Here is a 16,203-nt window from a genome sequence, read left to right on the forward strand (position 1 = left end):
CAGTCTACTTAGTCATAAAGTTACCCACCTCCCAAGGGGGCCTATCCTCATGGGAACTCAGATTCTTTGTTTCACAGAGTGGGTCTGGTCTGGTGATGTCTGAATTATCTTCTGGCTTTGACATTCGACCATTTTTACCTCCTCTCCTGCTCACGTCCAGACCACAGAGGTGTTTGCTGAGCCCATGAGGATGAGTGTGCTTCAACAGGGTGCCCTCCCCAGGGCAGGGACCCCAAATGGCCACAAGTGCATGTCCTAATGGGGGCAATAAAAACCCCCTTTTGCCCCAGCGCTGCCTGGTTTTGAATACTGTCCTCTGCCTGGCTCCTTGGGTCCACCTTGTCCTTCTCAATGACCAAGAAAAGGCCTAGTACCTTGGCACTGCTTTTCCAGTTAATTTCTAACTAAGGAATCTCTTTATGCCAAAAGATGCAAAACAGAGGCTTTATATTTGCGGGCACAAGTTTGACCCCCAATGTCAGTCATTTGGGGTGTCCACATATTAGGAAAAAGAACAACAATCTGACAGCCTAGGGAAGGAAAACACTGTGCCCAAAGGGGAAAATACTCCACCCTCAAGAAAACAATCTCAAAAAACAGAACCAGAGGCTAATTGGAGGAGAGATTGCCAGCCAGGGGCAGATGTATATATAGGAAGCACATACTTGTAAGCGGACTAATTCTACCTCTCTGGCTTCAGGTAAGGCTATCTACAGCTCTCTCTTCTCCTAGCCACTTCTCCACCACCTAGTTCTCTGCTAATTCCCATTCTGCTTGGGAGAGGGGGGAAGGAAATGAAGTTTGGACACCTGGGTCGACCTAGATTGGGCCATTCCTCTGCTGACTCTTGGCTTCATTATCTTTGGTTGGTCAATCTCCCTCTCTTCGAGGCTGTGCTTTTCTAATAACAATGACTACTGTTTCTTCACTCATTCAACAAATATTAGTGAAGTGCCTACTGTGTACCAGCACTGGGGACACAGCAGTGAACAATAGCATTTGCTGTGTGCTATGCCCTGCTTTGCTTATATCATCTTAGTTAATCCCCATGACAAAATGCAGTCAGTTACCATCTGCCACAGTGCTTTCAAAATACAGGTCACGACCCATTAGTAGATCATGAAATCGTTTGTGGATTATATCCAAAATTTTCTTTTAATTAAATGTTATAGACTATGTCAGCAAGCAATGCCTACAGTAATAAGAATTTTTTTATAAAACTTCTATTTTGCGTGTGTGTGTGTGTGCGCGTGTATGCGTGCATGTGTGCACCCATGCATACACACAAGCAACTACACCAGGTTATGGCAAAAAATATTTTCCTTATAGCAGATTGTGGTCACAAAGGCTTGGAAAACACAGCTCCAGAACACAAGTTCTTTGATCACGGGGACGTCAAGCTGAGCCTGGCACATCACAGGCACTCAGTTTGTGAAAGCAAAGATCCGTATTTCATAGATGAGGAAACTAATTCTTAGCGAACTGAAATACCTTGCCCAGTGTTATATTGTTAGTGATTAGTAAAACAGGGATTTGGATCCTGGCGGCAGGCTCCAGGTGCCACACATTTAACCACGAGTTACTACCCTAGTTTGCTGCTGTAAAAATTGAGGCTATAGTAATACCCACCTAGGATTATTTCACCAATTGAGTGAAATAATAAGTGACTGCTCTGGAAACACTAAATCCACCGTGAAGATTAATCATCTCTGGAGTTGCTTATCTAAAGCAACTTCTTTACAATACATGGGTTGCCATGAAGTCAGGGATCTTGCCTGTCCTATTCGTTGCCTTCCTTGGTGTGGATGTGTAGTTCCCTGTTTGGCACATGGTAGCTATTCAATAAATGTTTGTTGAATGGATAAATGGATCTGGGCAAGTTGAAAGTATCCCAGCAGGGGATCAGGAATGGGCTGTGAAAACCCAAAGCTGCCTCCAAAAAGATGGTGAGTCCAGAACACACTACCCCTGATGCTTCCTGTTCCAAATGAGACTCGGTTTTCCAGATGCACTGAGACTGGGGGAGCAGAGGCTAATATGTGGGTGGAAGTAAGGGTGGGGTCACAGATGGGAAAACCACCAAAGCAAGGGCTACAACACTGTACACTTTTTGTAGTTCATATAAATGGCATCTTCTGGAGTTGTGCGGTGCACGACCAAAGCACTCCTCCCAACTGTGGGGAAGTGAGTTAGATCATGCATTTATCCCATCCATCTCTGTTCCACAGGACTCCAGCCATCACAGACAGGGAGGAAATCTCAAGGGGTCAACCTGTCCTTGCCTTTGGGCAGGTCCTCCCCAGATCAGAAGTAGCTGTGAAGAGCAGAAAGAATGGGGCAGCTTTCCTCCCCGACCTCGGTGTGGATGGTACTCATGGTAACCTCTTGGGTCCTCAGGGCAGCATCCACTGACACCTTGGAAGCAAGTAAGTGTGGTGTGTGTGTATGTATGTGTGCAGGGAACGATGCTGCTGTTAACAGAGGAGATCTGGCTCCCTCTCTTATCATGCTTAGAATTTGATTTATTCTAAATCCATTTTTTATACTTCAATGTATACAGGGACTCGGATGGGAGTTTTGTTAAAATGCAGATTCTGATTCAGTAGGCCCTGTGTAGGGCCTGAAATTCTGCATTTCTGACAAGCTCTGAGGTGATGCTCATGCTGATGCTGTGGTCCTCGGATCACACATTGAGAGGCAAGAGTCTAGAATACCACTACGGTCCCCTGGCACTTTACTGGAAGGTCAGGAACATATTCAAACACACGGGAGGGAGATTTGAACACACCTAAGTGGCTCCCAAACACCTCCCCCTGCACTCTTAAGAGGTCATTCCACAAGGGGCACCTGGGTGGCACAGCGGTTAAGCGTCTGCCTTCGGCTCAGGGCGTGATCCCGGCGTTACGGGATCGAGCCCCACATCAGGCTCCTCTGATGTGAGCCTGCTTCTTCCTCTCCCACTCCCCCTGCTTGTGTTCCCTCTCTCGCTGGCTGTCTATCTCATAAATAAATTTAAAAAAATCTTTAAAAAAAAAAAGAGGTCATTCCACTAGGTCTTGCATTATCCTCATCTAGCTCTCAGTTTCTCCCTGGAGAAGGGAGCTGGGCATCTGCCCTGAGCTGGAGTACCTTGGGGCACAGTAAATGCCATTTCACTATCATGGTTAAGAGGTTAAGAGCATATACTCTGTGGTCCTGCCACCTAGGTTTGTGTCCTGGCTCTTCTGCTTACCAACAGAGTAAGTGGCTGAAACTCTCTAAACCTCAGTTTGCTCATCTTTAAAATAAGGGTAAATACAAAGGCGATCCCATAGGGCCATTGGGGAGGATTCAATGGGACAATGAGTCAAAAGCACGGATCCCAGTGTCTGGCATATAGTAAGTGCTTAAGAAATGACAGCTTATTATCTTTATTGCTTTTATTGTCATGGAGGATGTCACATAAAGTGTGACTGCCCCTGTCAGGGAGAGTTGGGGAAGTCTTCAGAGGGGAGGCAGGGAAGACCTGAGCAAAACGCATTAAATGTTCAAAGATGGGGAAGGGGCGACAGGGTTACCTAAATCCTACCAAAGTGTCAAGAACTCTGTAATATTCCTCTGGATGTGGAAATGTGGGTATTTTAAAAGAAGACACAGTTTGAAAGCAATGCTTAACACAGAAGAATGCACAGTGGAATCATCGGGGGAGTTTTGTTTAGTTGTTTTGGAGGGAGTCACCCAGGGACCAAGTCTTAAAGAACATGGTACCCTAAGGGATGCAGGAGGACTCTCGGAGTGACCACTGGCCCAGCTGCCCCACTCAGGCTGGGCTCTTCTGTCCACAGGAAGCTGCTCTGACTGTCACAGCAATGCCACCTGCATGGAGAATGGGACTGCCACAACATGCTCCTGCCAGGTGGGTTTCACTGGCAATGGCCTTGTGTGCGTGGACCTGGATGAATGTGTCATTCCTGGGGCCCACAACTGCTCTGAGGACAGCAGCTGCGTGAACACGCCGGGCTCCTACTTGTGCACCTGTTCTGACGGCTTCCGTCTCACGCCCGGACTGGGCTGCACCGATGTGGACGAGTGTGCCGAGCCTGGGCTCAGCCACTGCCACGCCCTGGCCACCTGCATCAACAGCAAGGGCAATTACTCGTGTGTGTGCCCTGTGGGCTACCTGGGGGACGGGCAGCACTGTGAGTGCTCCCCGGGCTCCTGCGGGCCGGGATTGGACTGCGTGCCCGAGGGTGACACGCTCATGTGCGTGGACCCGTGCCAGGAGTACCACATCCTGGATGAGTACTGGCGCAGCACTGAGTATGGGGCAGGTTACACCTGCGACTTGGGCCTGAGCGGCTGGTACCGCTTCATGGGGCCGGGCGGTGTGAGCCTGGCAGAGACCTGCGTGCCTGTCCTGCACTGCAACACAGCGGCGCCCATGTGGCTCAACGGCATACACCCGTCCAGTGACGAGGGCATAGTGAACCGCACAGCCTGCGCCCACTGGAGTGGCCACTGCTGCCTGTGGGAAGCGCCTGTCCAAGTGAAGGCCTGTGCCGGCGGCTACTATGTCTACAACCTGACTGCGCCCCCCGAGTGTTATCTGGCCTACTGCACAGGTGAGTGGTCGTCTCCCCCTAGCCCCCACCACAGACCTGGGTGGGCACCATGGGAGACCGGGGAGCATCCCTGTTGACTGACAGTGTCTGTGATTCTGCAGACCCCAGCTCCGTGTTGGGGACATGTGAGGAGTGCAGTACAGAAGAGGACTGCAAATCAGATGACGGCACATGGAGGTGCCAGTGCAAACAGGACTTCAGCATCACTGGTGAGGCCAGGGGAAGAGGGCAACATGTTGAGAAATGTCAGCAACTGGGGGAGGGACACATTCCTATGTGTGGGCTGGGGACACGTGGGGATGATGCAGGGATGCATATCATCCCATCTGAGTGAAAAGTCGGTCCAGTAATATGTCAAAACCAGGAGAAGCTCTCTGGGCTCCTGCACTCCCTTTAGTCGACCCCAAAGCTCCCAGAGCTCGGGGGACCTCCTTACCCCCAGCCTTTTTTCTGAGGCTCCCACACCACAGGGCAGGTGGCTGCCACTTTTGGCCTCAGGCTGCTTAAGCCCAGTTTCTGCAGCTCAAGAACACAGGACTGGTGGTGACCAGCCTGTAGTTTCTAGGGCTAGGGCCCTCCACTGACCAGCAGAGGATCCTGAGCAGGGCTCTGTGGGTCTCCAAGCCTCAGTTTCCCCATATATACAATGACTGAAGCAGGACAGTATCTCTCAAACTTCAGCCATGATTTTAGTTACATTCAAGTACCAATTTTACAATTTTGTTTTATCCAAGTACTACCTAGACTGTGGTTTTTATTATTAACTTGTTCTTCTTTAAATTGGCTGACTCCTTCTTTTAAATAAACTTGGGACATTATGGTCACTGCTGCATCTATCTGTGGCAAATAACACTTACCTTAGATAGAAGGTAACAGTAAAAATGAATACAATGAAAGAAAATTATTAAATTCCAGCAGCTGTGTAATACTTCAATTTTAAAAAGTTAAAAAAAAATCCAGCTGGATGTCATTGCGTGTCCCAAACATTTAGCCTGATTTCTGCATTCTGTTGTTTTAAAAGGGAAATTAGCAAGTATATAGCATTAAAAACATTAGTAGCTAGTGTGGACTATTTGATATAGGGAGGATGGAAAAATACTGTGATTAATGTGTTAGTTTGTTTGTTGTTTTGTTTTATTGAGATTCAGTGTATTTAATGCTGGGGGGGTGAACAACCTGAAAATAATACCGTTTTTTTGTATACAATCCACACTTAGGGTAACATGGAGCTGTTGGTTGGCCACTTGAATCCGTCCAGTGATGCTCAGAATCCAATCTTGTGTCTCTGTCCCTCTGAGAGAGGAGACCACAGCAAGATGAGATAGAGGCTAATCTGAGTGCCCCTAGCTGGTGGCCAGCCTGACCAGCTGGGCCTGGGCCGTGGGGATGTGCTGGATCCTGAATTGTGGTCACGGGTTTCCAATCCTGCCTTCCCTGCCCATTTCAGATCTCTCCCTCCTGGAGCGCAAGCTAGAGTGTGGAGTCAATGACATCAAGGTGTCCCTGAGCAAGTGCCAGCTGAAGAGCCTGGGCTTTGAGAAGGTTTTCATGTACCTGCGTGACAGCCAGTGCTCAGGCTTCAGTGAGAGGGGTGACCGGGACTGGCTATCTGTGGTGACCCCAGCCAGGGATGGCCCCTGTGGGACAGTGATGATGGTATGTCCTTGCTGACGTGGGACAGGGTTGGAGCACCGCCTGGTTCAAGCCCCAGCTTTACCATTTCCTAGTCATATGAGCCTAGTTGTGACTCAGTTTCCTCAACCCTAAAATGGAATAATGATACTAGTACCTACTTCACCGGGTTGTTAAGTTGTTAAGAGGATTAAATGAGCTAATGTGTGTGAAGTGATTAGGACATTGACTGGCACAGTGTAAGTGTTCAATAAACGTTAGCTTTAAATAAAGAGAATGATCCATGATGACACTTTCCCACTTTACAGATGGGAATGGAAGGGCCCAGACAGGGCAATGATTCTTCTAAGCCAGCAGGTATCAGCATTGGGCTCAGAAGCAGGTCTGTCTCTCTTGGGTGGTGTTTGAAGGCAAGGTCTGAATCACTAGTGTTCAGAGAACCAGGACCTCACCTTCAGAAACCCCCTCAAAAGGGACCCAGAGGTCAAAGTTTGAGTGGAACACTGCTTCTCCAACTCCCTCATCCCCCAGAAAGAAAAGGAAAGAAGACAAAAGGAAGGAAGAAAGAAATTATTATTTGCTTAGCACAGCATTTGAAATTCCGACATTAATAATGAGTCTGGACGTGGTTTTTAGTCTTTTTGGTGTTTGAGAAGAAGCATGGCCTAATTTGAAGAGCTGAGGCTTATTAGATCCCACGTATTGTGGGCGAGTTACTCAAGAGTTACTCAGTTTCTATGAACCCCCATCTCCTCATCATGAGGCAGGGAGTTAGTAGCCCTGCCTCTTAGGTCATTGAAGAAGCTAATGCAGTCATGCAGGAGGAGTGTTTACCTCAGGGCCTAAGTCATAAATGGCTGCTGTCGTTGTAACTTTTGATTATGACAGCTGAAGGGGAAGCTCACAGGTGGCCAGAGAAACTCCTTTGGTTTTGAGTCCTACTCAGATTCTCATGCTCCTTTCTCCTACCCCCCCCCCCAATACAGAGGAATGAAACCCATGCCACATATAGCAACACCCTCTACCTGGCAGATGAGATCATCATCCGTGACCGCAACATCAAAATCAACTTTGCGTGTTCCTACCCCCTGGACATGAAAATCAGCTTGAAGACCTCCCTGCAGCCAATGGTCAGGTGCGGCCAGAAAGGGTACTCAGTGTCCCTGGCCATCTCTACCCCCACAACCACTTAAGCACCAGGTCCTCAGCTTCCCTGTTAACTGCCAGCCATAAGGAGCTGGGTGGGGGGCCTGGGAGGCAGTATTTCCAATGGAGAAGCCCAACCAGAAAGTCCGGAGCCCAGATTCAAATCCAGGCTCTGTCACATACTAACCAGATGGCTCTGGAAATTGATAGCCCCACTCTGGGTGTCAGTTTCCTCATCTGTGAAATGGATTTAGCAGTACCTGTACTGCCTTTCTTAGAAGCACAACAGTGCTTGGCATGTGTGAATTAAATATTAGGGTCTCTGGCTTATCAGAGGGGCAGGGTGGTTGGACCAGATGGAAGGAGGGAAGGCTCTTGTCCAGACCTGCTACTTATATGATATATAAATCATATGCCATTTTTGGACCTTAGTTTCCTTCCTTCTCTATAAATAGGAATTTGATTAAAGAGGGGTTTACAAATTATGCCTCTTAGAGTTTGAAGGCCTTTAAGGAATTACGTTTGGGGATGCCTACAGGGTGAACCAGAGAAGTTCCACCCATATTGGGTGCCACATGAGGTTTTATTAAAAGAATAAAAGGATCTTGTTGCTAAATAAAACTGAAAATCTCTGAGTAGGATGAATCACAGGCCAATGATGCTGATGAGATGTTGGAAAAAATTACAGTTGTAATTATAACAAGCATTTATCAAGAGCTGACTATAGGTCAGGCATTGTGTTAAGTGCTCTACAGGAAACATCTCATTGAAATCTTAGAGCACCTTAAGAGGTATAAATATTACTATTATTATTCCCATTACACAGACGTGGACATTGAGGCTCAGAGAAGGCTGAGTAACCTGTCCAAAGTTAGAGTCTAGTAAGTGGCAGAGCTGGGATTCAAAGCCAGGCCATCATGCCCAGAGCCCCCATCCTACCATGACCTTCACTATGAAGCTCAGCCATGGCTACATGTTCTCTGGGCCATCTAGACTCAGGGAAGGGCACTAGGCACTGATGAGGGTGCATGGCTGACCTGAGGGAAGAAGGCTGCTCGTTGTCTGCCTTTGGCTGGAGCATCATATGGCCAAGCAGTGTCCTGGAGCAATGTGGCCATATCTCAGACCTGACAGACTTCAGGAAGCAACACATCTATATGGAGATGTCTCTCCGGTTTGAGCTGGAAATCTTGCCCTAGTCCAAATCTGAGTCCAAACCAATAACCCAGTTCTTACCTGCAAAATGGACTTCTACATTACTGAGTTTTTATCATGTGCCTTATTTCCTAACGTATCAGTCTTACAGTGTCCTTTATTGGCTCATTCTGCGAAGTCTCATCAGTGTAGCTGTTTTCAATGTGGTTAAAAATAACCCATTTACAAAAGCCCTATCTTCTGCTTTAGGTGGACCCAGAACTCTGACCTAGGCTGTAGGGACTCAGAGACATCCCTTTTAACTGTTCCAGGTTAAGACCAAAGAAGGCATGTAGGTGACTCCCTTGAGAATTTGTTTATTGGACTCCTTGAAGGCAAGGGCCACCAAGTGAGGGGGATGGACATGTTACAAAAAATGTGGTCTATGGATCAGCAGCATCAGCATCACATGGGAGCTTGTTAAAAATGCAGAACCTTAGGGCGCCTGGGTGGTGCAGTCATTAAGCATGTGCCTTCGGCTCAGGGCGTGATCCCAGCATTCTGGAATCGAGCCCCACATCAGGCTCCTCCGCTAGGAGCCTGCTTCTTCCTCTCCCACTCCCCCTGCTTGTGTTCCCTCTCTCGCTGGCTGTCTCTGTTAAATAAATAAATAAAATCTTAAAAAAAAAGCAGAACCTTGAGCCCCATCTTAATCTACCAAACCAGAACCTGCATTTTAACAAGATCCTGAGGTGACCCATGTCTGCTCATCACAACTGGCAGCCATTGCAGTGGTTGGTGGGTTCCAGTCCTCCTGCTATATAAACATGCAGAGAGCTGCCAGGGACCACCTGGGACTGCAGACCAGAAAGGGTGGCCCATCTGTTGCTGTTCTCAGCTCTGGTTTTCTCACCAGCCCTTCTCCCCCTACAGCGTCCTAAACATCAGCGTGGGAGGGACAGGCATGTTCACCGTGCGGATGGCACTCTTCCAGACCCCTGCCTACACACAGCCCTACCAAGGCTCCTCTGTGACCCTGACCACAGAGGCCTTTCTCTACGTGGGCACCATGCTGGATGGGGGCGACTTGTCCCGGTTTGCACTGCTGATGACCAACTGCTATGCCACACCTAGCAGCAACGCCACCGACCCCTTGAAGTACTTCATCATCCAGGACAGGTAAGGCCCGTGGATGGAATTCTGGAGCAGGAGGGGGCAGCCTTTGGATTTGGATTTGGAGGAAAGTACATCTTTATATTCATTAACCCCTAGCATCACCATCCGTTATGAACATACGCAACAAACCACAGAAGTATTAGCAGGACACGTGAAAACATTTACACATGTCAGTACTTTTTAGTTAGTAGAATATTAGAGCTTCTACTAGAAATTATTATTTAATGTATTACCAAATATATATCCTTATAAATATATGTATATATAATAGATACATAGATATATAATGCATATATCAAATGCTCTAATATTTTGAGAACTATGCTTCAGTTGAACTGGTTTCCTTTATAATCTTAGGTACTTTATGCATTTAAAACATTATTTTTGAAGAGGGATGCACGGGCTTCACCAGAAGGCTCTAGGTATCCAGGACTCAAGAAAAGATTAAGAAACCTGACTGAAAGGTGCACCCACCCAGAGTAGGGAGCAAGCTGGCACTTGGCTGGGAGGACTGAGCTGGAGACACAGTTAACCAAGGACCAACTGTAAGAGGGAGGACACAGGTGTGCTGCTTTTCACTCCAGGGGCACTGGAGAACCGTGGACCACACTGTGAGGAAGTAATTCACATTGCCATTCAAATTGGAATAGATGTCTTTGGAAGCTTACTGTGTGCCAGGCTCTGTAGATAGCACAGTGAATAGAAGGGACAAAACTCTCTGCCCTCATACAGCTGATACTCTAATAGGGGGTCTAACAATTAAACAAGATGAAATGTGTAGCATGTCAGTGGTAAGGGGGCTATAGGAAAAACCCAAATCAGGGAAAGGGGAGGGTCATATGCTATTTAATAGTATAGTCAGAAAAAGCATTCCTGAGAGACCTATTCCTGCTTTGGTTCTTAGAATCTGTCTGGTTACATCAAGGGAAAAGTATCAGCTGGGTGCTCATCTGACATGTATACCTCTCTGTTATTGCTAATCCCCTTTGCAAAAGAAAGAAGTCTGTTTTAGGGCCTTCCACTGTGACAGGAGCTAGCTAAAATTTAATAGCACTGTTTTACTTTGTATTTTTCTGTAAATGGTCATGTTGTGCTTATGGCAAGTGATGCTGGTTTGCTATTTGTGGTCAGGATCCAAAGATTCTGCTAAAAAATAGATGTATTCCAATAAAAATCTACATATATTTAATGCAAATAGCAAGCAAATTATAATAATACAGATGCTGGGAAACACGGGAAAACATACATGAAGGTAGTTTCTAGGTAAGGCCAATAAAGCAAATTTGGAAAGGGGCACTGATGGAGACTGGAGCATCACAGAGATTTGGGTTCACATCTTGGCTTTGCTATTTCTTAGTCTGCAGACACAAGTCATCTCTTCTCTCTGAATGTTCATGTTCTCATATGTGAAATGGGCATAAATAATTCCTACTGTGCAGGGATTTGTAAACTTTTTTTTTCCTGAGTAAAAACATTGAGACACTTGAAAAGTTTTGAAAAAGAAACAGGGAGAAATGCTGGGTGTGCCTGTGTTTTTCTGTCTGGGCATGTGTGGGAGGTCGGTTGGGGAGCACCAGTCCAGGAGGGGTGCCGAACATCTCAGGACGTGTAAGGAGGAGCCAATGAGGGGCTGGAGGGGACACCTGGATGCCCTGCTCAGGTAGCATGCAATCGGGTTTTCGGGGAGTGGGTCCCCTTAACCTCAGGGCTTTTATTTTGCCAAGTGGGGTTTGCACTCTCATAAACATATCTGAATTGTTTGAATAAAGCAGAGAGTTCCCATCTCAGTTCTTCCTCTGTGAAGTCAGCATTTAGCCCCTCTCCTAAATCAATTTTGAGCAAATCGTGTAAAATAGCGGAGAAAATGCCCAATCTGCCTGCCCTTATATTCTGATCCAGCCCAGCACACACGAGTCTCTGAAGGGGCAATTCTGAGTTTCGGTGCAATTGTGTATTTCTATAGATGGGCACACATGCACGCGTGTGCACGCGCGTGCGCTCTCTCTCTCTCTCTCTCTCCCTTTTGGTCACTGCCCCTTAGGACTTAGAAGTATCCACTGTTACCATTAGAACCAGCACATAGGAAATAGCCAACAAATGGTAGCTAATGATCCTGAATGTCACTTCCTGGGAAATCAGAGGTGCTGACTTTATAGCATAGTTTCAACCCTGTGCTGATGACATTTTTATTTCAGCATTATATATACACATCATATATATGTAGCATCTACTATGTGTCATATACTGTAGTATGCACTTGGAAAAGTTAACTCATTTAATCTTCCCAGCTATTTTATGATATGGGTTACAAATAGCATTTCCTGTATACAGATGGGAAAACTGGGGCACAGAGAGATTATGTTGCTCAACGACACATAGCTAATAGGTAGTGGAGTGAGATTTGAACCCATGAAGTTTGGCCGCAGAGTGTTTGCTTAACCAACGTTATATGACTTAACCCTCCCAGATGTCCACGTACTAAGGACCCAACCATCCAGGTGGTGGAGAACGGGGAGTCCCCTCAAGGCCGATTTTCTGTCCAGATGTTCCGTTTTGCCGGGAACTACGACCTGGTCTACCTGCACTGTGAAATATATCTGTGTGACACCTTTACTGAAAAATGCAAACCTGTGAGTTACCTTCCCTCCCTTAGGCTGCCTGTCATGACCTCCCCCTCAGCTGTCTCCCATAACCAAAGACATTTGGCCACAAGGCCTAAAAGAAAACAAACATTTTTGCTGTGTTTCTCTTTTAGTCCAGGAATTAAATGAGCAGTAAGATGGGGTGGGCAGAGCCAGGTAGAAGACCTGAGCCTTTGGGAAATCAGGCTGGATCAGTGCAGTGGACAGGCTGGTAAATGCTCTGGCTTATCTCTAAGCTTGCGTTCTGATAACAGAAGCTGACATTTTAAAGCACCAGGTGCACCTTACCTGTGTTAACTTTTTATTCTTCGCAGTAACTAAAGGGGAGGCATTTTATTAGCTCCCTTTTCTATATGGGGAGAGCAGCTCAGAGAACTTGTGACTTTCCTAAGATCATACACCTAACGAATGGTAGAGGTGGGGCATGAGTCCAAGTATACAGATCTCCCAACAACTCCTGCCTTGACCATCCTCAAACCCCAGCCTGAGGCAAGAGGAGACCCCCGTGAGGAGTGCAGCTCACTCCCCGTGGCAGGAGCACATTCAGTCTCCCTCATGGAAGGGTTTCTTTGTTGCCCTCTTCCTGCAGACCTGCTCTGGGACCAGATTCCGCAGCGGAGGCATCACAGACCAAACCCACGTCCTGAACCTGGGTCCCATCACCCGGAAAAGTAAGAGAGCCACTCCCTCCCCTACATTTCTGGTGGGGAATATTCTCTGGAGAGGAGAAGGGATGACAGAACCTGGCATATGGATCTTACTGGGTTCTAAAGAAACGGAGCAAGTGGATTCTGTGGGGCAAGGTGGACTACAAGCTGCCTTCCTTTTACCAGTTCCTAGTCATTCATTCATTCTATTGCACAAATTTGTTCTTATACCTCCTGTGTGCTAGGCCCTGTGCTAGTAGTTGGGGATCTTGTGGTGAGCAAAAGCAGATACAGACTTGATTAACATGTAGCTTATAGACCAGTGGAACAGTCATTATTCAGTCTGAGGAGGGATTAACCAAGAGTGGTCAGGGAAAGGGGGTGAGGGGCAGGGAATCCCAGGCAGAGGGTACAGCATGGGCAAAGGTCCTGTGGTGGCAGGGGTGAGGGAGTGGGTAGCCCAGCCTGTTAGAGGAACTGAGAAAAGGCCAGGCAGGCTGGAAAGGGGAGGAGATTGGCATGGGATGAGCTGATGCAGGTGGGCCCAGACCATGTGGGGATTTATAGTTGTTGCTAAGGTTTTGGGCCTTTCTCGTGAAAGTAGTGGGGAACTCCTGAAGGGTCCAAAGCAGGGAAGTGACATGATAAGATCCAGGTTTCAAAAAGACCACTCTAGCTGCAAAGAGAAGAACACACTGAAGGGATATCTCTCAGGCTTCTTGCCATCTCCATGCCTTCTCTTCGCACTGATCCTTCTCTTTCCCTTTGCAGATGTCCAAGCAGTAGTCTCGAGGACTGCCTCCAGCAGCCTGGGTAAGTTCAGATTTGCTTTTCAGGGGAACCTCCACTAGAACCTTCCTCTGGGGCTTTTACATGTGGGTCCAGGATATGTTAGAGTGCCTGGCCTGCTTGGCCTGCGCTCTGAAGAGGTGACTGCATCTGTAGAAATGCCTGGTCCTGGGGCTGTACATATGCACATACACTTGCACTGTCTCACAGTAGTGCATACGTGCAGACAGACACAGGTGTGCACGGACAGGCACACCAGAATGTACATCATCCAGACATGTTTGTGCACGCACACACACACACACACACACACACACCAGGTCACATGCATATGCTCATATTTGCACATATAGATACACAGATAGCTGGAGTTGCATGCATGCATGCATATTTGCAGGGACACATACTTACACAAACTTACACCCAGTAGACATGCACACACTAGATCTATACCTTGGGTGCTTCCTGAAGCTTTGTGATTCCTCTCTAACACCTTTTTTAGGATTCACTCAACAGGTGACAAATATATGTTGAGTGCTGCTACATGTCATGGACCATGCTTGGTTCCGAGATGAACATACTAGAAAACAAGAAACCCTGTTTCTCTGCCTCTCTGACCACAAAGGCCAGTGATGGTGGCATTTCATGGCCTTTGATTTTCACAGACAGACTTGTCTGAAAATCTGGATGAAAAGTGAATTTATGTAACTGTTATCTTTTTGGCTCCGGGCATCTAGATATGAAGGAGTTGTTACACCAACCTAGTGTTTTACCTGAGCTAGGCCAACCCTGTACCAGTGAGCTTGGAGCTGAAGATTCAAGAAGTTCCTAAGAGGCTTATCCTCTGTGAAAATCCCAAGGTCACCAAGGATGGTTGAGTAGGTTGGGCACTGCACGTGAGTGTCCTTTTGAGAGGCTAAATCCTAGTGCCAGAGGAAAGGCTGTCTTCTTCAATATGGTCCATCTGGGAGGGCACCTTTTTCTAATTGGTTTTCAGGGAAGATAAAGAGAAAGGTTCCCTTTTCTAACTGATCAGGCCAGAGAGGGTGCCCTTTCCTAACTGGTCAGTCTAAAGGTGTTATAGGCACATCAGTGCTAGCAGCAGCCCTGTAATTGCTTTCTTTGCAGAGTTCCTGAAGGTCTGGTTGCCTCTACTTCTGTTGGCCACCTTGACGCTGATGTCTCAGTGATTGGCAGCTGGAAACCCTGTGCTCTGTGGCTTCATTTCCTGCTGGCTGGGGATGATGCAGCTTAATGCTCCAGCCACAGAAAAGGGAGCTCACACGTCAGTCAACCTGCTCCTCTTTCCCCCACTTTAATCCTCGCTATCGCAAAACATCCTGTACCTTTAAATTCTGCCTTCTCTCAAGATGGGACTTGTGATGTGTCTGCACACAAGGCCCCATGTCTCCTTAAAGAGTGTGGCAAAATAACAATAATTTTAAAAGCTCAGTCTTTGAAGTTACTCATTCATTCCACAAGTATTCATCAAGCACCTGCTATATGTAGGAACTGGTCAGAGTGCTGAGGATCCTGTGGTGAGAAAACAGGCTGCATCCCTGTACTCATGGAGTTCACACCCTGGTTGGAGACTGGCTTCAACTGGTTCTGCTGTGTAACCTCAGATAAAATACATGATGTCTCTGAGCTTCATCCATCCATTCTTGCATTCACTCATTCATCCATCCATCCATCCATCCATTTATTCAAGAAATATTTGCTGAGCACCTCCTATGTGCCAGCCCTGTGCTAGCTTCTGGGGTAGAGCAGGGAATGAGCCACATACAATCCCTCCCCTCCTGGAGCTTACAGTCTGGCAGGAAGAGGAGAACTTGAATGGTGATCACAAGTGTGGCAGGCATGGCAGAAATGGAAGGTGTAACTAGGGGCCGCTGCTGCTGTATAATGGGGATTATAATGATGCTTTCACAGGGTCCATTCAGCTTTGCAGAAACATTTATGTGAGCACCCAGTATGTGCCGGGGACCACGACAGGTGTTGAGGAGACATGAGTGAATAAGACAGACACAGTCCTTATCTTCAGAAGTCTCACAGTCTTTAGAGGTGATATACTGACATGTCCTAGGGACCTCCTCCCTCTACTGCACTTGTCCCTCTCCATCCAGAAGATGTAGGTCTGTGTACATAGCTGCAGCAGCAGCAGCAGCAGCAGTGGAAAGCAGACCCGTTACCCTCATTGGGCAGGGTTGCTTCATAAGGGGGCCTCCAAGAGGCTCACTGAAGGCGCAATCAGAAACCAAGAGGCTGCTGGGCCCAGGAGACCCAAATATTCCGAGGGCTCTGGACTTCTTTGTCAAGGCTAGTGGAAGCCAATGCTGATGGGAAATGTCTTCTCTGACACCAGCTGCTTCCCGGGACTCCAGCTGTGGTTTTCCAGGACAGACCAAGGCCCTGTTGCGTTAGTAGAGCCTTCTG

The 16,203-nt window shown here is 47.4% G+C and overlaps 1 protein-coding gene across 1 annotated transcript; it reads left to right on the forward strand.

The window, feature by feature from the left end:
* The first annotated feature begins 464 nt into the window (after positions 1–464).
* On the forward strand, positions 465–15,219 carry UMOD (uromodulin). The gene is made up of 11 exons (XM_045770905.2): positions 465–700; positions 2,229–2,426; positions 3,825–4,601; positions 4,703–4,810; positions 6,049–6,257; positions 7,220–7,368; positions 9,447–9,692; positions 12,157–12,319; positions 12,921–13,002; positions 13,750–13,791; positions 14,896–15,219. The coding sequence occupies exons 2-11, from the start codon at positions 2,333–2,335 to the stop codon at positions 14,955–14,957; spliced, it is 1,932 nt and encodes a 643-aa protein (XP_045626861.1). The 5' UTR covers positions 465–700; positions 2,229–2,332; the 3' UTR covers positions 14,958–15,219.
* Positions 15,220–16,203: the final 984 nt, after the last annotated feature.

The sequence above is a fragment of the Ursus americanus genome, chromosome 2, assembly GCF_024610735.1.
Source record: "Ursus americanus isolate L20-20 chromosome 2, mUrsAme1.1.p, whole genome shotgun sequence".
Lineage (NCBI taxonomy): Eukaryota > Metazoa > Chordata > Mammalia > Carnivora > Ursidae > Ursus > Ursus americanus.